At 43.0% G+C, this 14,934-nt stretch overlaps 1 protein-coding gene across 1 annotated transcript; it reads left to right on the top strand.

The window, feature by feature from the left end:
- Positions 1 to 2,249: 2,249 nt before the first annotated feature.
- Positions 2,250 to 13,416, top strand: fbxo28 (F-box protein 28). Its single transcript, XM_056270193.1, has 5 exons — positions 2,250 to 2,475; positions 4,165 to 4,274; positions 6,071 to 6,209; positions 10,901 to 11,096; positions 12,251 to 13,416. The coding sequence occupies exons 1-5, from the start codon at positions 2,287 to 2,289 to the stop codon at positions 12,694 to 12,696; spliced, it is 1,080 nt and encodes a 359-aa protein (XP_056126168.1). The 5' UTR covers positions 2,250 to 2,286; the 3' UTR covers positions 12,697 to 13,416.
- Positions 13,417 to 14,934: the final 1,518 nt, after the last annotated feature.

Raw genomic sequence — 14,934 nt, 5'->3', positions numbered from 1 at the left:
TGTGTGTGTGTGTTTGTGTGTGTGTGAGAGCATGAGCGTGTGTGTGTGTGAGAGCATGAGCGTGTGTGTGTGTGTGTGTTTGTGTGTGTGTGAGAGCATGAGCGTGTGTGTGTGTGTGTTTGTGTGTGTGTGAGAGCATGAGCGTGTGTGTGTGTGTGTGTGTGAGAGCATGAGCGTGTGTGTGTTTGTGTGTGTGTGAGAGCATGAGCGTGTGTGTGTGTGTGTGTGTTTGTGTGTGTGTGAGAGCATGAGCGTTTGTGTGTGTGTGAGAGCATGAGCGTGTGTGTGTGTGTGTGTGTGTGTGTGTGAGAGTATGAGCGTGTGTGTGTGTGAGAGCATGAGCGTGTGTGTGTGTGAGAGCATGAGCGTGTGTGTGTGTGGGTTTGTGTGTGTGTGAGAGTATGAGCGTGTGTGTGTGTGTGTGTGTGTTTGTGTGTGTGTGAGAGCATGAGCGTGTGTGTGTGTGTGTTTGTGTGTGTGTGAGAGCATGAGCGTGTGTGTGTGTGTGTTTGTGTGTGTGTGAGAGTATGAGCGTGTGTGTGTGTGAGAGCATGAGCGTGTGTGAGAGCATGAGCGTGTGTGTGTGTGTGTGAGAGCATGAGCGTGTGTGTGTGTGTGTTTGTGTGTGTGTGTGAGAGCATGAGCGTGTGTGCGTGTGTTTGTGTGTGTGTGTATGAGAGCATGAGCGTGTGTGTGTGAGAGCATGAGCGTGTGTGCGTGTGTGTGTGAGAGCATGAGCGTGTGTGTGTGTGAGAGCATGAGCGTGTGTGTGTGTGAGAGCATGAGCGTGTGTGTGTGTGTGTGTGTGTTTGTGTGTGTGTGTGAGAGAGCATGAGCGTGTGTGTGTTTGTGTGTGTGTGTGAGAGAGCATGAGCGTGTGTGTGTGAGAGCATGAGCGTGTGTGTGTGTGTGTGTGTGAGAGAGAGCATGAGCGTGTGTGTGTGTGTGTGTGTGTGAGAGAGAGCATGAGCGTGTGTGTGTGTGTGTGTGAGAGAGAGCATGAGCGTGTGTGTGTGTTTGTGTGTGTGTGTGAGAGAGCATGAGCGTGTGTGTGTTTGTGTGTGTGTGTGAGAGAGCATGAGCGTGTGTGTGTTTGTGTGTGTGTGAGAGCATGAGCGTGTGTGTGTGTGTAATATGACAAATTATTACCTTACTCGTAACTTGTGCGCATCATTTAACTTCTCTCTGCCCTGATGAACTTTTTTGGAACATCAGGAAGCTTTTTTTGTACGGTGTCTGTAAATGCAATTCCACTTATCATAACATGTGATAACATATCTGCACTGTAACTGCAACATCATGTTTGCGTAAAGAAAAAAGAAGGACAGTTTACTGGCCTAGGATCAGCACAACTGTGTCCTGGTCAAGAGCTTTGCTACAGCGCCTGTGTTAGCATTGCCAGCTCTTCCACAGCCCGTGTGTGGCCAACATCTCTCCCGAACACTGCCACCGCCAGATCCTTCAGAACACGATGTGCCACCCCGACCCGTACACCACAGGACAGTTGGACTAATGCCTAGCCATGTGTCTGTCAAGAGAAAAATTAGGGACACTATATCTAAAAGAATGTAACGTTGACTACATACTGTGCAAAAGTGTGAGGCTTGTTAGATTCTTCAATAATAAAGTGATATATTTTGCTTTGGTGTGCCAGCTGTTTTATAGACAAGGGGGTAATCATACCAAGTTTGTATTTAGTTACAAAAGTTAAATGATACATGAAGTTAACATGTCTTCTACGACTATATAAACAAACAAATATATTTTTATTCACCTTTTCAGGGGGATTCTTAAGGCTTGAACTATCTTGTGGTTGTTGATTAACAGTTACAAGAGTGTCCTGGTTCATGCACTTGAGCATTGAAGAATTTCTAAAAAAAAAAAAAAAAAACTAACTGACAGATAAAGTGATATATAGATGGATAGACAGAAATCTAGATTATATCTACATGGCTCTTTTTATTTTTTTTATTATTATCCAACGAACTTTAGTAGTAAATATAGCATATATAATTTACATATTAATACATAAGACAAAACAATAAAACATATTCATTAAAGATATGACAAGCCTTTCCTGCTTTCTTATTGACAATGTTCTCCAGACTGATGCAATAATCCTTAGTCTCCAGAAGAAAATGAATAACATTTGGCTCAATAAAATTCAAATAAGATTGTGTTGCCTTGATCGTGTCCGCGTCACGAGCCCGCAGACAGCCCTCCTCACTTCCGGCCCGCGAGCTCAGCTGTGTGTCGTCACGTCCTGTGTCCTGGAGCTCAGAGAAGATGGCGGCTGTTGCAGTGAGCTCTGACGGAGGCGTCGCGTCGCTGGACTCGGACTCGCTGTCGCCGCGCGTTCCCTCTCCGCCACCGGACCAGCCGCACCAGAACAACGCGCTGCTGGGACTCCCGATCGTGGCCATCGACACCATCCTCAACTTCCTCTCGTACGACGAGATCAGTCTCCTGCGGCTGGTGAGGAAAACAATGAGCTGGACTGCAGTGTTTGGGCTGCGTCTCAACACTCGGCCAGTGCACTGCAGTCTCGCTGCCTAGTGAGCGAGCGAGCGCGCGCTCCCTGCAATCACGGCATTTATGGGAGATTGTTCCCGCCACTGATTTTTAAAAAAATATAAAATCACGACTTTTAAATTGCACAATGTTGACTGTTTTTCTCCCTTCACAATTTTGTCTGTCTCGCAATTCTGATTCCTCACAATTGCGAGATATACACTCATAATTGCGAGATACAAACAAGTCTGAATTGTGTGAGAGAAACGTTTTCAATTGCAAGAAAAATAGAATTGTGAGAATAGAACTTTTTTCATCCGTGGCCGCAAAAAAAAAAAAAAGATTTGTGAGATGAAGGTTATATTCAGTTTATAACTAGGGATAGCTGCTATAGGCCTAAACTCGCAACTGTGAGTTAAATTAAAGTAAAAAAAAACAATTATTCCGTGTCGGAAACAAGCTTCCATGTGATAGTCTTGAAGTCAACAATCGACATTATTGTAAAAATATTACAATACCAGTGAAACGGGCTGCGTCTCAACACTGGGCTAGTGCACTGCAGTCTAAGTTCAGTTTATAAATAGGGATATAAACTCAATATATCAACTCAATTGTGAGTTAAATCAAAGTATTTTTTTATTCCGTGGCAGAAACAAGCTTCCATATGATAGTCTTGAAGTCAACAATCGTTATTGAAAAATAATATCGATGTATGAAAACAGATGAAAAGGAATAGATTTTCCTGTTTTATGGATAAGCTTTTTATGGATTTATTTTTTTGTTTTCCTCTACCTACTTAAAAAAAAAAAAAAAAAAAAGTCTCAAGACAAAGTCTCGTGTCACACGATTGCGTTCCCAAACGCCAACATCCTAATGTTCATTAATGTTTATTAGAATATTAATGACCGGCTGAACATTTAAAGGAATAGTTTTAAAATAAAATAAAAATTAGCTACAGTAAGCTCTCTTCAGTGAGCAGCTTGAGGTCCTCTCCATCTAAACTGGTCATATCTCTGAAGCCTAGCAGTGAATGTTTAATGAGCAGCAGAATAACATCTCTCTCTTAGTTATGAGAGAGAACCATATTCATCCGCAGAGCCAAAGCACAACCAAAACAATGTTCTTCCACAAAATGCATGCAGTTTTCATTTTTAACCACTAGAGGGACAAAAGTTACACAGTGTACCTTTAACCGAAACCAGTGTGGAGCATTGGACACTTCATCTTTAATTGCGTGCCGAATGTAGTCGGGCTACCTTATAACAGTCATACAATAGACGGTAGAGACCCTAGCAATAAAAGGTCAATTAATGACAATAAAATGACAATTAATGATAATAAAATTAATGAGTTCTTTTAATGCAATAAGAGCTTGAAGACAGTAGTTCACAAACAGGGTAAATGCCATGGTTATGAATGCGTTTTTATACCACATTTGCTTTTGTTAACACTATCGGGTAGGTTTAGGGTTTAATGTAAGGTTCAGCATGAATGCATTGGAGAATGCATTAATATTATCCCCTGATATGATTGTGAAGCGCTTTGGGTGTACAGTAGCACATATGAAAGCGTTATATAAATGCCTCATTCATTCATGCATATTATAAGTGTGTATGTTTCGTCATTTGAGACCGAACTGTTCTCTTCTTGCAGGTGTGCAAACGCATGGATGTGATCTGTCAGCGCATGCTCAATCAAGGCTTCCTGAAGGTGGAGCGCTATCACAGTCTGTGCCAGAAGCAGGTGAAGGCCCAGCTGCCCAGGTGAGACCGCTAGCCCTGCGATTGCTCGCCGCTACACTCGCTAGCCCCGCGATCGGTTCGCCGCTACACTCGCTAGCCCCGCGATCGCTCGCCGCTACACTCGCTAGCCCCGCGATCGCTTGCCTCTACACCCGCTAGCCCCGCGATCGCTCGCCTCTACACCCGCTAGCCCCGCGATCGCTTGCCTCTACACCCGCTAGCCCCGCGATCGCTCGCCTCTACACCCACTAGCCCCGCGATCGCTTGCCTCTACACCCGCTAGCCCCGCGATCGCTTGCCTCTACACCCGCTAGCCCCGCGATCGCTTGCCTCTACACCCGCTAGCCCCGCGATCGCTCGCCTCTACACCCGCTAGCCCCGCGATCGGTTCGCTGTTACACCCGCCATCGCTCGCCGCTACACTCGCTAGCCCCGCGATCAGCTCGCCGCTAGCCCCCCGATCAGCTCGCCACTAGCCCCGCGATCGCTCGCTGCTATGCTCGTTAGCCCCGCGATCAGCTCGCCGCTAGCCCCGCGATCGGCTCACCGCTACACCCATTAGCCCTGCGATCAGCTCAGCGCTACACCCATTAGCCCCGCGATCAGTTCAGCGCTACACCCATTAGCCCCGCGATCAGTTCAGCGATACACCCGATAGCCCCGGGATCGGCTCGCCGCTACACCCATTAGCCCCGCGATCGGCTCAGCGCTACATCCGCTAGCCCTGCGATCGTTCGCCGCTACACCCGCTAGCCCCACGATCGCTCGCCGCTACACCCGCTAGCCCCGCGATCACTCGCCGCTACACCCGCTAGCCCCGCGATCGCTTGCCGCTACACTCGCGATCGTTCGCCGCTACACTCGCTAGCCCCGCGATCGGCTCAGCGCTACATCCGCTAGCCCTGCGATCGTTCGCCGCTACACCCGCTAGCCCCGCGATCGCTCGCCGCTACACCCGCTAGCCCTGCGATCGCTTGCCGCTACACTCGCGATCGTTCGCCGCTACACTCGCTAGCCCCGCGATCGGTTCGCCGCTACACCCGCTAGCCCCGCGATCGCTGGCCTCTACACCCGCTAGCCCCGCGATCGCTCGCCGCTACACTCGCTAGCCGCTACACTCGCTAGCCCCACGATTGCTCGCCGCTACACTCGCTAGCCCCGCGATTGCTCGCCTCTACACTCGCTAGCCCCGCGATCGCTCGCCGCTACACTCGCTAGCCGCTACACTCGCTAGCCCCGCGATCGCTCGCCGCTACACTCGCTCGCCCCGCGATCGCTCGCCGCTACGCTCGCCCCGCGATCGGTTCGCCTCTACACCCGCTAGCCCCGCGATCGCTAGCCGCTACACTCGCTAGCCGCTACACTCGCTAGCCCTGCGATCGCTCACCTCTACACCCGCTAGCCCCGCGATCGCTGGCCTCTACACCCGCTAGCCCCGCGATCGCTGGCCTCTACACCCGCTAGCCCCGCGATCGGTTCGCCTCTACACCCGCTAGCCCCGCGATCGCTCGCCTCTACACCCGCTAGCCCCGCGATTGCGAGCGGCTATATATATATAGCCGCTCTGGAGAAAACGGTGATGTCATCATCCAGCTCAGTTCAGTTCTCATATAATGGTGTCAATGCAGGAGATCAATAATATTGTTGAATATTAGCTTAAATTTAAGTGTGTTCATGTGAGTTATCGGTTCATATTCAGATCCTAAGTAGAGCCGAGTCCCTCAAAACACAAGTGTCTTTACTCCAGTATCAGTTCTTCTAGTCTTCGGTTGATGTTCGCTAATGAAAGCTGTGCATGTGTGACTCTTCTCCCTCAGGAGGGAATCTGAGCGCAGGAATCACTCGCTGGCCCGGCACGCAGACATACTGGCGGCGGTGGAGACCCGCCTGTCTCTGCTCAACATGACCTTCATGAAATACGTCGACTCCAACCTCTGCTGCTTCATTCCTGGAAAGGTACATGTGCATGTCTGTTTCGCCAGCTCGTGCAGTTAGAGTAGAGCTGGACAGGTAAAGGGTTCGTTCACACAAAACTAAACTCGGTCAGTAATTACTCGCCCTCATGTTGTTCAACCCCGTACGACATTCGTTCATCTTCGAAACACAAATTAAGAAGTTTTTGATTAAATCTGAGATCGTCTCACTCCTCTATACATAGGCTTCTATTGTAATTGAAACTTGCTGGCCCATAAAGTTATTAAAGACATTGTTAAACTAGTCCGAGTGACTACAGTGGCTCAACCTTAAGTTTATCAGGTGACGAGAATACTTTTTGTGCTCCAAAAAAAACAAAAATGACGACTTTATTCAACTATTCATCATCTTCAGTGTGGGACATGTCTTAACTAACTTTCTGGGCTGGCAAGTTTCAAACCCATAGAAGCCAATGGAGGAGAGATCCAGCTCTCAGGTTTAATCAATAATATCTTAATTTGTCCCGAAGATGAATGAAAGTCTTACACCGTGTCCTAACTACATGTGACACGTGATAAAAGGTTTATTTTCCATGTTAATCAGAGTGTTTGTGCTAACCAGCCGCGACACGCGACGACTCTATTTTAGAAACGGTTTCTATTTTTCTGCGACCTCGCGCTGGAACAACAAACAAAGTGTGGCGATGATGATCTCAGGCGCTGTTTATGTGCTTTATTTAACGTTAAAAGCGTGTCATGTGACTGAATATCAGTTAGAGCTCCAGCTTAAAAGCAACAATGGATAATTCTCCTCAGATCTTAAAATTAAACAAATGGAAACAAGAACGTTCAAACTGTGAACAAACAAGTGTATTCTTTGACACAGATTGTTTAGTAACTCAGTAGCCTATGTGTTTGAATAATGTTTAAATGGTGTAATATTTGTGAATTGGAGGATCTACTTCTCCATGTACTTGCGAGTGCCGTCAGGATTGCTCTCCGGTGCCGTGAGACTCCGCCCACACACTGCTCTGATTGGCTGTGGGTTTTGAGTGATTTTGACGCTTCTCGCAGTCGCGTCTAGTGTGGACAGACAAATTATTTGTCGCTGGAATCTTATCTTTTCGCGTCTGGTTAGGACACGTGTTTCGGGGTTGGAACGACATGAGGGAGAGTAATTAATGACAGAGTTTTCATTTTTGGGTGAACTAACCCTTTAATCAATAAATGATCACAATCTCGATTCAAACACTTATGTGATGTTATTCCTGAATAACAGCGATTCAGCTCTGTCTATTAAACCTTTGATAAGTCCGATCACAGTGAACTTTCAGATCTCTGATCCAGAGAGCCGTTGTCATGAATAGAGATGAAACCGCTTCACTAACAGTCCTTTCAACATCAGTGTCATGATTTCTGTCTTACAATCATTCAGATTATGACGGAAGTACTGGGATGGAAGATTATAGTCCGGATATAAACACTGATGTCTACGCTAGTGATCAAAATACAGTAAATCTCCTTTTGAAAGTAATTTGATGCTTTAAAAACAGATTGTATCGATTACATCGTTACACCAGTAGGTGGCGACAGCAGACCGTTAAGATTTATCATTGAATCCTTCAAGAGATTTGTTCAAAAACGCTGATTCATCCAGTAATGAAACGAGTGTTTGAGTCAGTGAATCAGTGGGTTAAAACCGTTTCTTTTATTTTTATAATTCAAATCAATTAAACATTTTTAAATAGACTGCAGCCATTTACATGTTGTCACTTTGTGAAAAGCTCTAGTAAACTACGTTATTTTTTTGTTTTTCATTCAGAAGCGTAATCTATATTTAAAAAAAAAACAAAAAAAACAATTGTGATTCTGAATTTATCCAGAGACATGCAGCTCTAATTAGAACTTAATTTCGTCATTAAACGAGCTGAATGTGTTTGGAGACATCTCAGCGTGTTTGTTGCAAACAAAGGGTTAATCTCATCATCATCTGAAACAATCAGCCTTTGGTTCAGCGGGAGCATCTTTAGTCATCTGACAGTGATCAGGGTCATGAAGAACGCTGTAATCATGCTAATCTTGGGGTGTGTCGTAGCTCAGAAACCTTTCTTGAGGAAGTGCAGAAGCTCAGAAGGGATTATGCAAAAGTCTTCAAAGCACGAATGGCATGTAGGCCTGAAGCAGTGAATGCAAATCAAGTGTTTGTCTTTCGTGTGACAGAGATGATGAGATTTGCTGTCATCAGGTTTAAGAGATTTCATTGAAACGAAACCGAAAACTTTTCTATTGGTAGCAGAGTGTGATTGCTTTTATTCTGTCTGGATGTCTCAGCAACAGCAGTATGTTAAACGTTTTATTGAAAAAAGGTCTATGTTTGTAATAAATATTTTTTTGACACCTAGGCTACATCAGCGCCATGATTGCATTGATGTAGGCTATTTTTACAACATGCTAAAACAGGCTAGCAACTTATTAAAACAGGCTAACAAATGAGCTAAAACTTGCTAGATGCATGTTGACAATGTTAGCAACACTTGTTAGCAACATTAAACATGTAAGAAACATGTTAACAATGTGTTAAATCATAGTGAAACATGCCATCAATGTGTTAAATCATGCTAGCAACACACTAACAATGTGCTAATTCATGCTAGGGCACTAAATCATGTTAGAAACATGCTAGCGATGTGTTAATTGTTGTTAGCAAAAAATTAGCACTTTGCTAACATGATTTAACAAAGCCAAGTCATGTTAGAAATCAGGGTACCCGCGGGTCTTAAAAGCCTTGAAAAAGTCTTGAATTTGATCATCTCAAATTAAGGCCTTAAAAGCCTTGAATTTTGTATACCAAGTCTTGGATTTCGTTACAAAGGTCTTATTTATGTTTTTGCCTTTGCTAGGATTAAGTTCATACCGTAACTAAATTAACTGTTACTAATGTAGGCTAATTCAAAATGTATGCAACGTTGAGTTTGGTTGAGTGCACCTCGCGCTCCACGTCATAGCAGAAAAAGCGATCGCGTGCGCACCCGTTACTATGGTTACTAGGCAAGTGAGGTACAGAACAAGATAGTACCTAGCCTAGTTTAATCCGCTGTGGCCACAAATGACAGAATTTAAACCCCAAATACGAGCTTTTCTGTTAAAAGAACATATTTTCTACCCGGTCTTTTCAATAGTATCTGGCAACCATGCGCACGCTCTCTCTCTACACTGCTGAAGAAGCGCGGATGATCTGAAAACACAGACAAGCTGGTTGGCAACAGTTGGCATTCAGCGATCATTATTTAAGATGTTCTACTTAAATTAAAGTGTCATTCAGTCGGTCTGTGTTCTGTCACGAGCCGCTTGCGCTGTTTGTGCGACTAAATCTGCGATCAAAATGCAGGCTGATATCCACCAGTGTTCATACGAGCAAGAATGCAATGTTTCCCGAATATCCACACGATTTCAAATGTGACATTGATTTTATACAACAGTAAAAAAGAAAAGAAAAAAAGGGTAACATTAAGTGATGTACTACATTTAAAACAGCATTGTCAGGCTTATTGCTCTGTTTTGCAACGAAATATGTGGCTTTGAACGAATCGTGAGATCCAATTAATGAATGACTCAAAGAATCACTCATAAAGATAGGGAGTTACCTACAGTTAGGTGGCCTACTGGCGATTTTAATGTTTTTTAACATTGCAAATTTAATGAACATTGTTTTATTTAAAGCATTATTTCTGTCTTTTTTTTTAAGGTATTACAAAGGTAAAAAAAAAGGGATAATTATGTAGAACTGCACAAGTGCTACTGCTAAAGTCGTGCAATGTCAATAATTTCTCATAAGCCTAATTGAATTGGCCTAGAGAGAATAATTATGACATTTTCTGTCTAAAGACTACATATAAAATAACTACCAAAAGTAAAGTAACTGCAGTTTGACTAAAAGTGGACAAAAAATGCAAAGAATTTTCGTCAACTACAACTATAAAAAACTGGATGACTCAAATGTGATTAAGACCAATAAACATTTTCGTCTTAAGACTAAATAAAAATGGCTGCCAGAATTACACTGGCCTACATACACGTGCGCGCTACAATGCTGTTGCGTATGTATTAAATGAATTAAATAAAACATTTTACTTAAATTATCAGTCAAGTAGCTTCCTTGTACATAATTATTTTCTAGGGTTTAAAATGTAAACAGATTTGACATTTTCCCCTCATACTTCTGTCGGAATGGGTACGAAGTTGGCATTGAATTTCATTTGAAATGGTATTAAAAAGGTCTTAAAAAGCCTTGAATTTAAGTTGGAGGATCCTGGGGGTACCCTGGAAATGTTTATTCACGATAGAAACATGTTAGAAATGTATTAAATCATCCTAGCAACACGTTAACAATGTGCTAATTCATGACAGGGCACTAAATCATGTTAGAAACATATTGTTGCTAGCATAAATTAGCACTGTGTTAACATGATTTAACACAGCTAAGTTATGATAGAAACATGATTATTCATGATAGAAACATGTTAGATGTATTAAATCATGCAGGCAACATGTTAAAACATGCTTACAGTTTGCTTTATTGTGCTAACAACATGCTATGTGTTAATTCAGGTTAGAAACATGAATTAGAAACAAGCTTCCCTAGCAACCAAACAATACTCTAGCAAAACTTGGTGATTTGCTCTTTATGAGTTGAAAGACGCGTGTGATTTGAAGGTTGTTTTCTGCCCCCTGGAGGTGATCGATGAGATTTACCGTGTTTTGCGGTATGTCAACTCCACGCGCGCGCCGCAGCGAGCGCACGAGGTGCTTCAGGAGCTGCGGGACATCTCCTCCATGGCCATGGAGTACTTCGATGAGAAGATCGTCCCCATCCTGAAGAAGAGGCTTCCCGGTGCCGATCTCTCCGGCCGCCTGATCGGATCCGCTCCGGGTACGGCTGCATTTAAAGACTCGCAACTAACTAATCTTGACATTTTTATTTATTTATCCAAAACTCAAATGATTAGCAGAGCATGAAGTGGCTTTCTTCTGGATCATTGTCCAAAAACAGCACTCTTTTTTTTTCTTTTTTTTTCAGGAACTGTCAGTGTTTCCGGTAGCGTTTTTTCTCCCAAATCTCATATATTCGTAATAATTATAAATTAGGTCTCATTCGAAAGCTTAAACGCTCAAAATTCATCCTGTGAAATCAGTTTTGAAATTGGACACTGCATTATCATGCTTTAAAATCTTTTAGCAGGCTCCTCCCCCTGTGGCCGGTGTCATATTTCAAATTTTACTGCACTATTTAAACTTGACAGAACACATATTGTTGGAAAGGTCTGAGACTTGAGGTTCCATATTTGGCTGCTGTTTTGTGATAGAAGTGGCAGAAATGCTTTAATAAATTTTTTGGTAAAACGCCTAAACAAAATCCCATTGGAACCTCAATTTTAGTGATATCAACTTCAAATTTGGAACCCAGCTTGGTTAGACATATCTTTGATTTTCCACCAATTTTAGAGTCCAATTTCTTTTTTAAAATATGTATTTAGTATAAAATACTTTTTTTTTTTAGTACATTTCATTTGCTTTACAATAAATTTCTACAACTTTTTTACACTTTCATTTTTTGAAGTGCTTCAAATATTCACATTTATGCTCAAAGTGAGATTAAAAGATTAAACCATTTTAAATGGCAGTGTTTTAATCCAAACTGTTTCTAAACTTGACAGAACGCATATTTGAGACTTGAGGTTCCATATTTGGCCGCTGTTTTGTGATAGAAGTGGCAGAAATGCTTTAATTTGTGACAGGCTATTTTTTTGGTAAAACGCCTAAACAAAATCCCATTGGAACCTCAATTTTAGTGATATCAACTTCAAATTTGGAACCCAGCTTGGTTAGACATATCTTTGATTTTCCACCAATTTTAGTCCAATTTCTTTTTTAAAATATGTATTTAATATAAAAAATAACTAATTTAATATAACACATTTTGCTTTACAACTTTTTTATGCTTTCATTTTTCGAAGCGCTTCAAATACTCACATTTACACAGTTTTACCTGTCAGTGTTTCTAACCCGTCTGGCTCTGTCCCGCAGTGGCCGGTCCCTCCACCTCTCTGACCACCATGTCCCTGTTGGCCAAAAACACCCCGTCGCGGTCGGAGATGACGAAGGTGCAGCAGCAGGTGAAGGTGAACGGGGCGTCGGTGGCGGCCCTGCGGCGGGAGATGCAGGAGGTGCGCGTGAAGCAGCTGGAGCAGCAGAAGCAGCTGCAGGACCAGGAGCAGAAGCTGCAGGAGCAGTCGCAGGTGATCGGGGAGCAGAACGCCCGGCTGGCCGAGCTGGAGCACAAGCTCAGGGAACTGATGGACAGTGCGGTGGGCTCCACCTCCTCCTCCTCCTCCACCGCTGCTCCAGCCGTGTCCTCTTCATCCGGCGCGGGTCCGGCGCCAGCCGAGGGCGATAGCGGCCTGTGTCTCAAACGCCCCCGCAAGTGCTCGGACCTCCCACGCCACTCCAAACGCCTGCGCAGCAAGAAATAGAGGGTTTCGTCTGTGCTTGTGTTTTTTTTTTTTTTGCTTCCTTAAAGCTATATACATTTTTTTTCTCGACTTACGATGACGCACGCGAGTATGACGCGGAGATGAAAAGCTCATTGGGGAAAAAAACAGGAGGGGGGGGGGGTATCTTTTTGTTTTATCAGACACGTATTACACTAATATGCGTTGACTTCTGTTTCTAAAGGTCGAGGATTTGCCTTTAATGTTTACCCAACCTTCATGCCAACATTGAGACATTGCAAGAAGCTTTAGTCAATCAACAGCAAGAACGTTTCGAGGAAAGGGTGAACCTGAAGAGACGGCCGTAGCTTCAACCATAAAGTCATTCGTTTAATTGTGTACGAAGTTAAGACTTTAGATCCCCTTCTTGAAATGGAGAACGCGAGGTGTTCGACACCTGACTGCTAAGTTATATTGTTATATAAATGGTAAATATCAGCTTTGTTCTGTGTTCTGAGAGTGAAGGACTTCCTCTGAGATGTGCCTGGACGTGTGAGCGAGTCGGTGGTCTTGCAGACGTCTGCAGCTGTAGCATACATGAGTATATTGTTTGTCTGAAGATCGTCCATCACTGAGGATAGTGTCTTGTAGGTGTCAATGCCATGTTGTACCTGCCACTGTTTGTAGGTGTATAATTTACTGCAAATAGATCTGTGTCAGTGCAATAAAAATTGTGGAAAGCCTTGTTACTAGGAAAGTAAATGATTGATGTTCAAGTTCACTTATGCCTCCAGGGCACGTTTTTACTAACCTGATACTTTTACTTCGTCATTCCAGCGGCAAAGATTCAATGTGTTCCTGAAGCACAATATTGCCTTTCGTTCTCAATTCCTCGAGGACTTTAGGCCAGATCTCTCTTAATCGAGTCAATAGGTGAGGGTCATATTCGAGGCTTTTACTTCAACACTGTGGCGTATCAGGCGTGTTTTCACATCGGCGCTTCAGGCGTTGTTGATGGACTGTAGAAACACGCTGACTGGAGGAATTGTGGAGCAAATTGACCAGATTTGAGGGAGATAAATTGGGAGGTTTGTGATCGGGATGATACAGGGCAGATTATTATAGAAGCTTGTTTCTGCCACGGAATGAAAAATAACTATCTCACAATTCTGACTTTTTTCTCAGATTTTCAAGTTTATTGAAAATTTCGAGATTAAAAGCCTGAATTGCGAGATATAAACTCTCGTTTAAAAGGGTAATTGCTAATTCTCTCACAATTCAGATTTTGTTCTTGTAATTCTGAGTTTATCTCACAGTTTTCTCAGAATATAAACTCCCAATTAAAGGTAATTCTGACTTTTATTCAATAGCAAGTTTCTCACAATTCTGACTTCTCAGAATAAATTGAGGAAAAAAATGGAAATTTCAAGATATAATTCAGCAATCACAACTTTATCTCAATTCAGACTTTTTCCTTACAATTTTAAGTTTATTTTACAAGTCTGACTTTTTTTCTTGCAACTGATTTTAACTCGCAATTCTGAGTTTTTTGCAACCGAGTTTAATGCAAATCTGACCTTTTTTTATATATATAAACGGCCAATTACAAGAAAGTCAGAATTGTGAGAAGTCAGAATTATCTTTTCATTGCTAGTTTATATCATGCAATTCTGACTTTTTTCTTCTAATTGCCAGTTTATGTTTCGAAAAAAACTCAGAATTGCGAGATATAAGCGTGCAATGAAAAGATAATTCTGACTTTTCTCACAATTCTGACTTTTATTTCAGAATATGAACTCACAATTGGGAGAACAGTTATAATTCCCTTTTTTATATTTTTTTATTCTGTGGCGTAGACAAGCTTCCATAGTTCAGAACCTGCAGATTATTGCCAAATCTCATGCTCAGTATGTTGTAAATGTTTGCCTGTATCATTGCAAGCGGTTCCCCTGGAGCTGGTGTGTGTTTCTGTCATTAGATTAGCACACCAAACTGAATTGCAAAATAATGGTTTTAATAATGAACAGTTTTCTTCATTGTTTGGTCAAACCGCGGCTCAAACTCCCCGTCAGCCTATGCATGCTTTACTTGGCTGCTCTTTAAACTAGGACACGAGGAAGTGTTTCAACACTGGGGGAAAATACTAAACCATGACACTTTACCTGAAAGTAAACATCAAAATGCATTGTTTGCATATTTCTCTGACGCTCAGGGATGGACTGCACTGATTCCACAGCAGGTTCTGAGCGAGACTTGACCTGAATTCAGTTTAACCCCGGC

The sequence above is a fragment of the Rhinichthys klamathensis genome, unplaced genomic scaffold (assembly GCF_029890125.1).
Source record: "Rhinichthys klamathensis goyatoka isolate OS25496 unplaced genomic scaffold, OSU_Roscu_1.1 h1tg000298l_1, whole genome shotgun sequence".
Lineage (NCBI taxonomy): Eukaryota > Metazoa > Chordata > Actinopteri > Cypriniformes > Leuciscidae > Rhinichthys > Rhinichthys klamathensis.
This window is presented reverse-complemented; position numbering and strand designations above follow the sequence as displayed.

Coding starts and splice junctions, on each gene's coding strand:
- fbxo28 (XM_056270193.1), top strand. CDS start 2,287: ATGGCGGCTGTTGCAGTGAGCTCTGACGGAGGCGTCGCGTCGCTGGAC. Junction 4,275..6,070: donor GTGAAGGCCCAGCTGCCCAG/GTGAGACCGCTA, acceptor CTTCTCCCTCAG/GAGGGAATCTGAGCGCAGGA. Junction 11,097..12,250: donor CCTGATCGGATCCGCTCCGG/GTACGGCTGCAT, acceptor TCTGTCCCGCAG/TGGCCGGTCCCTCCACCTCT.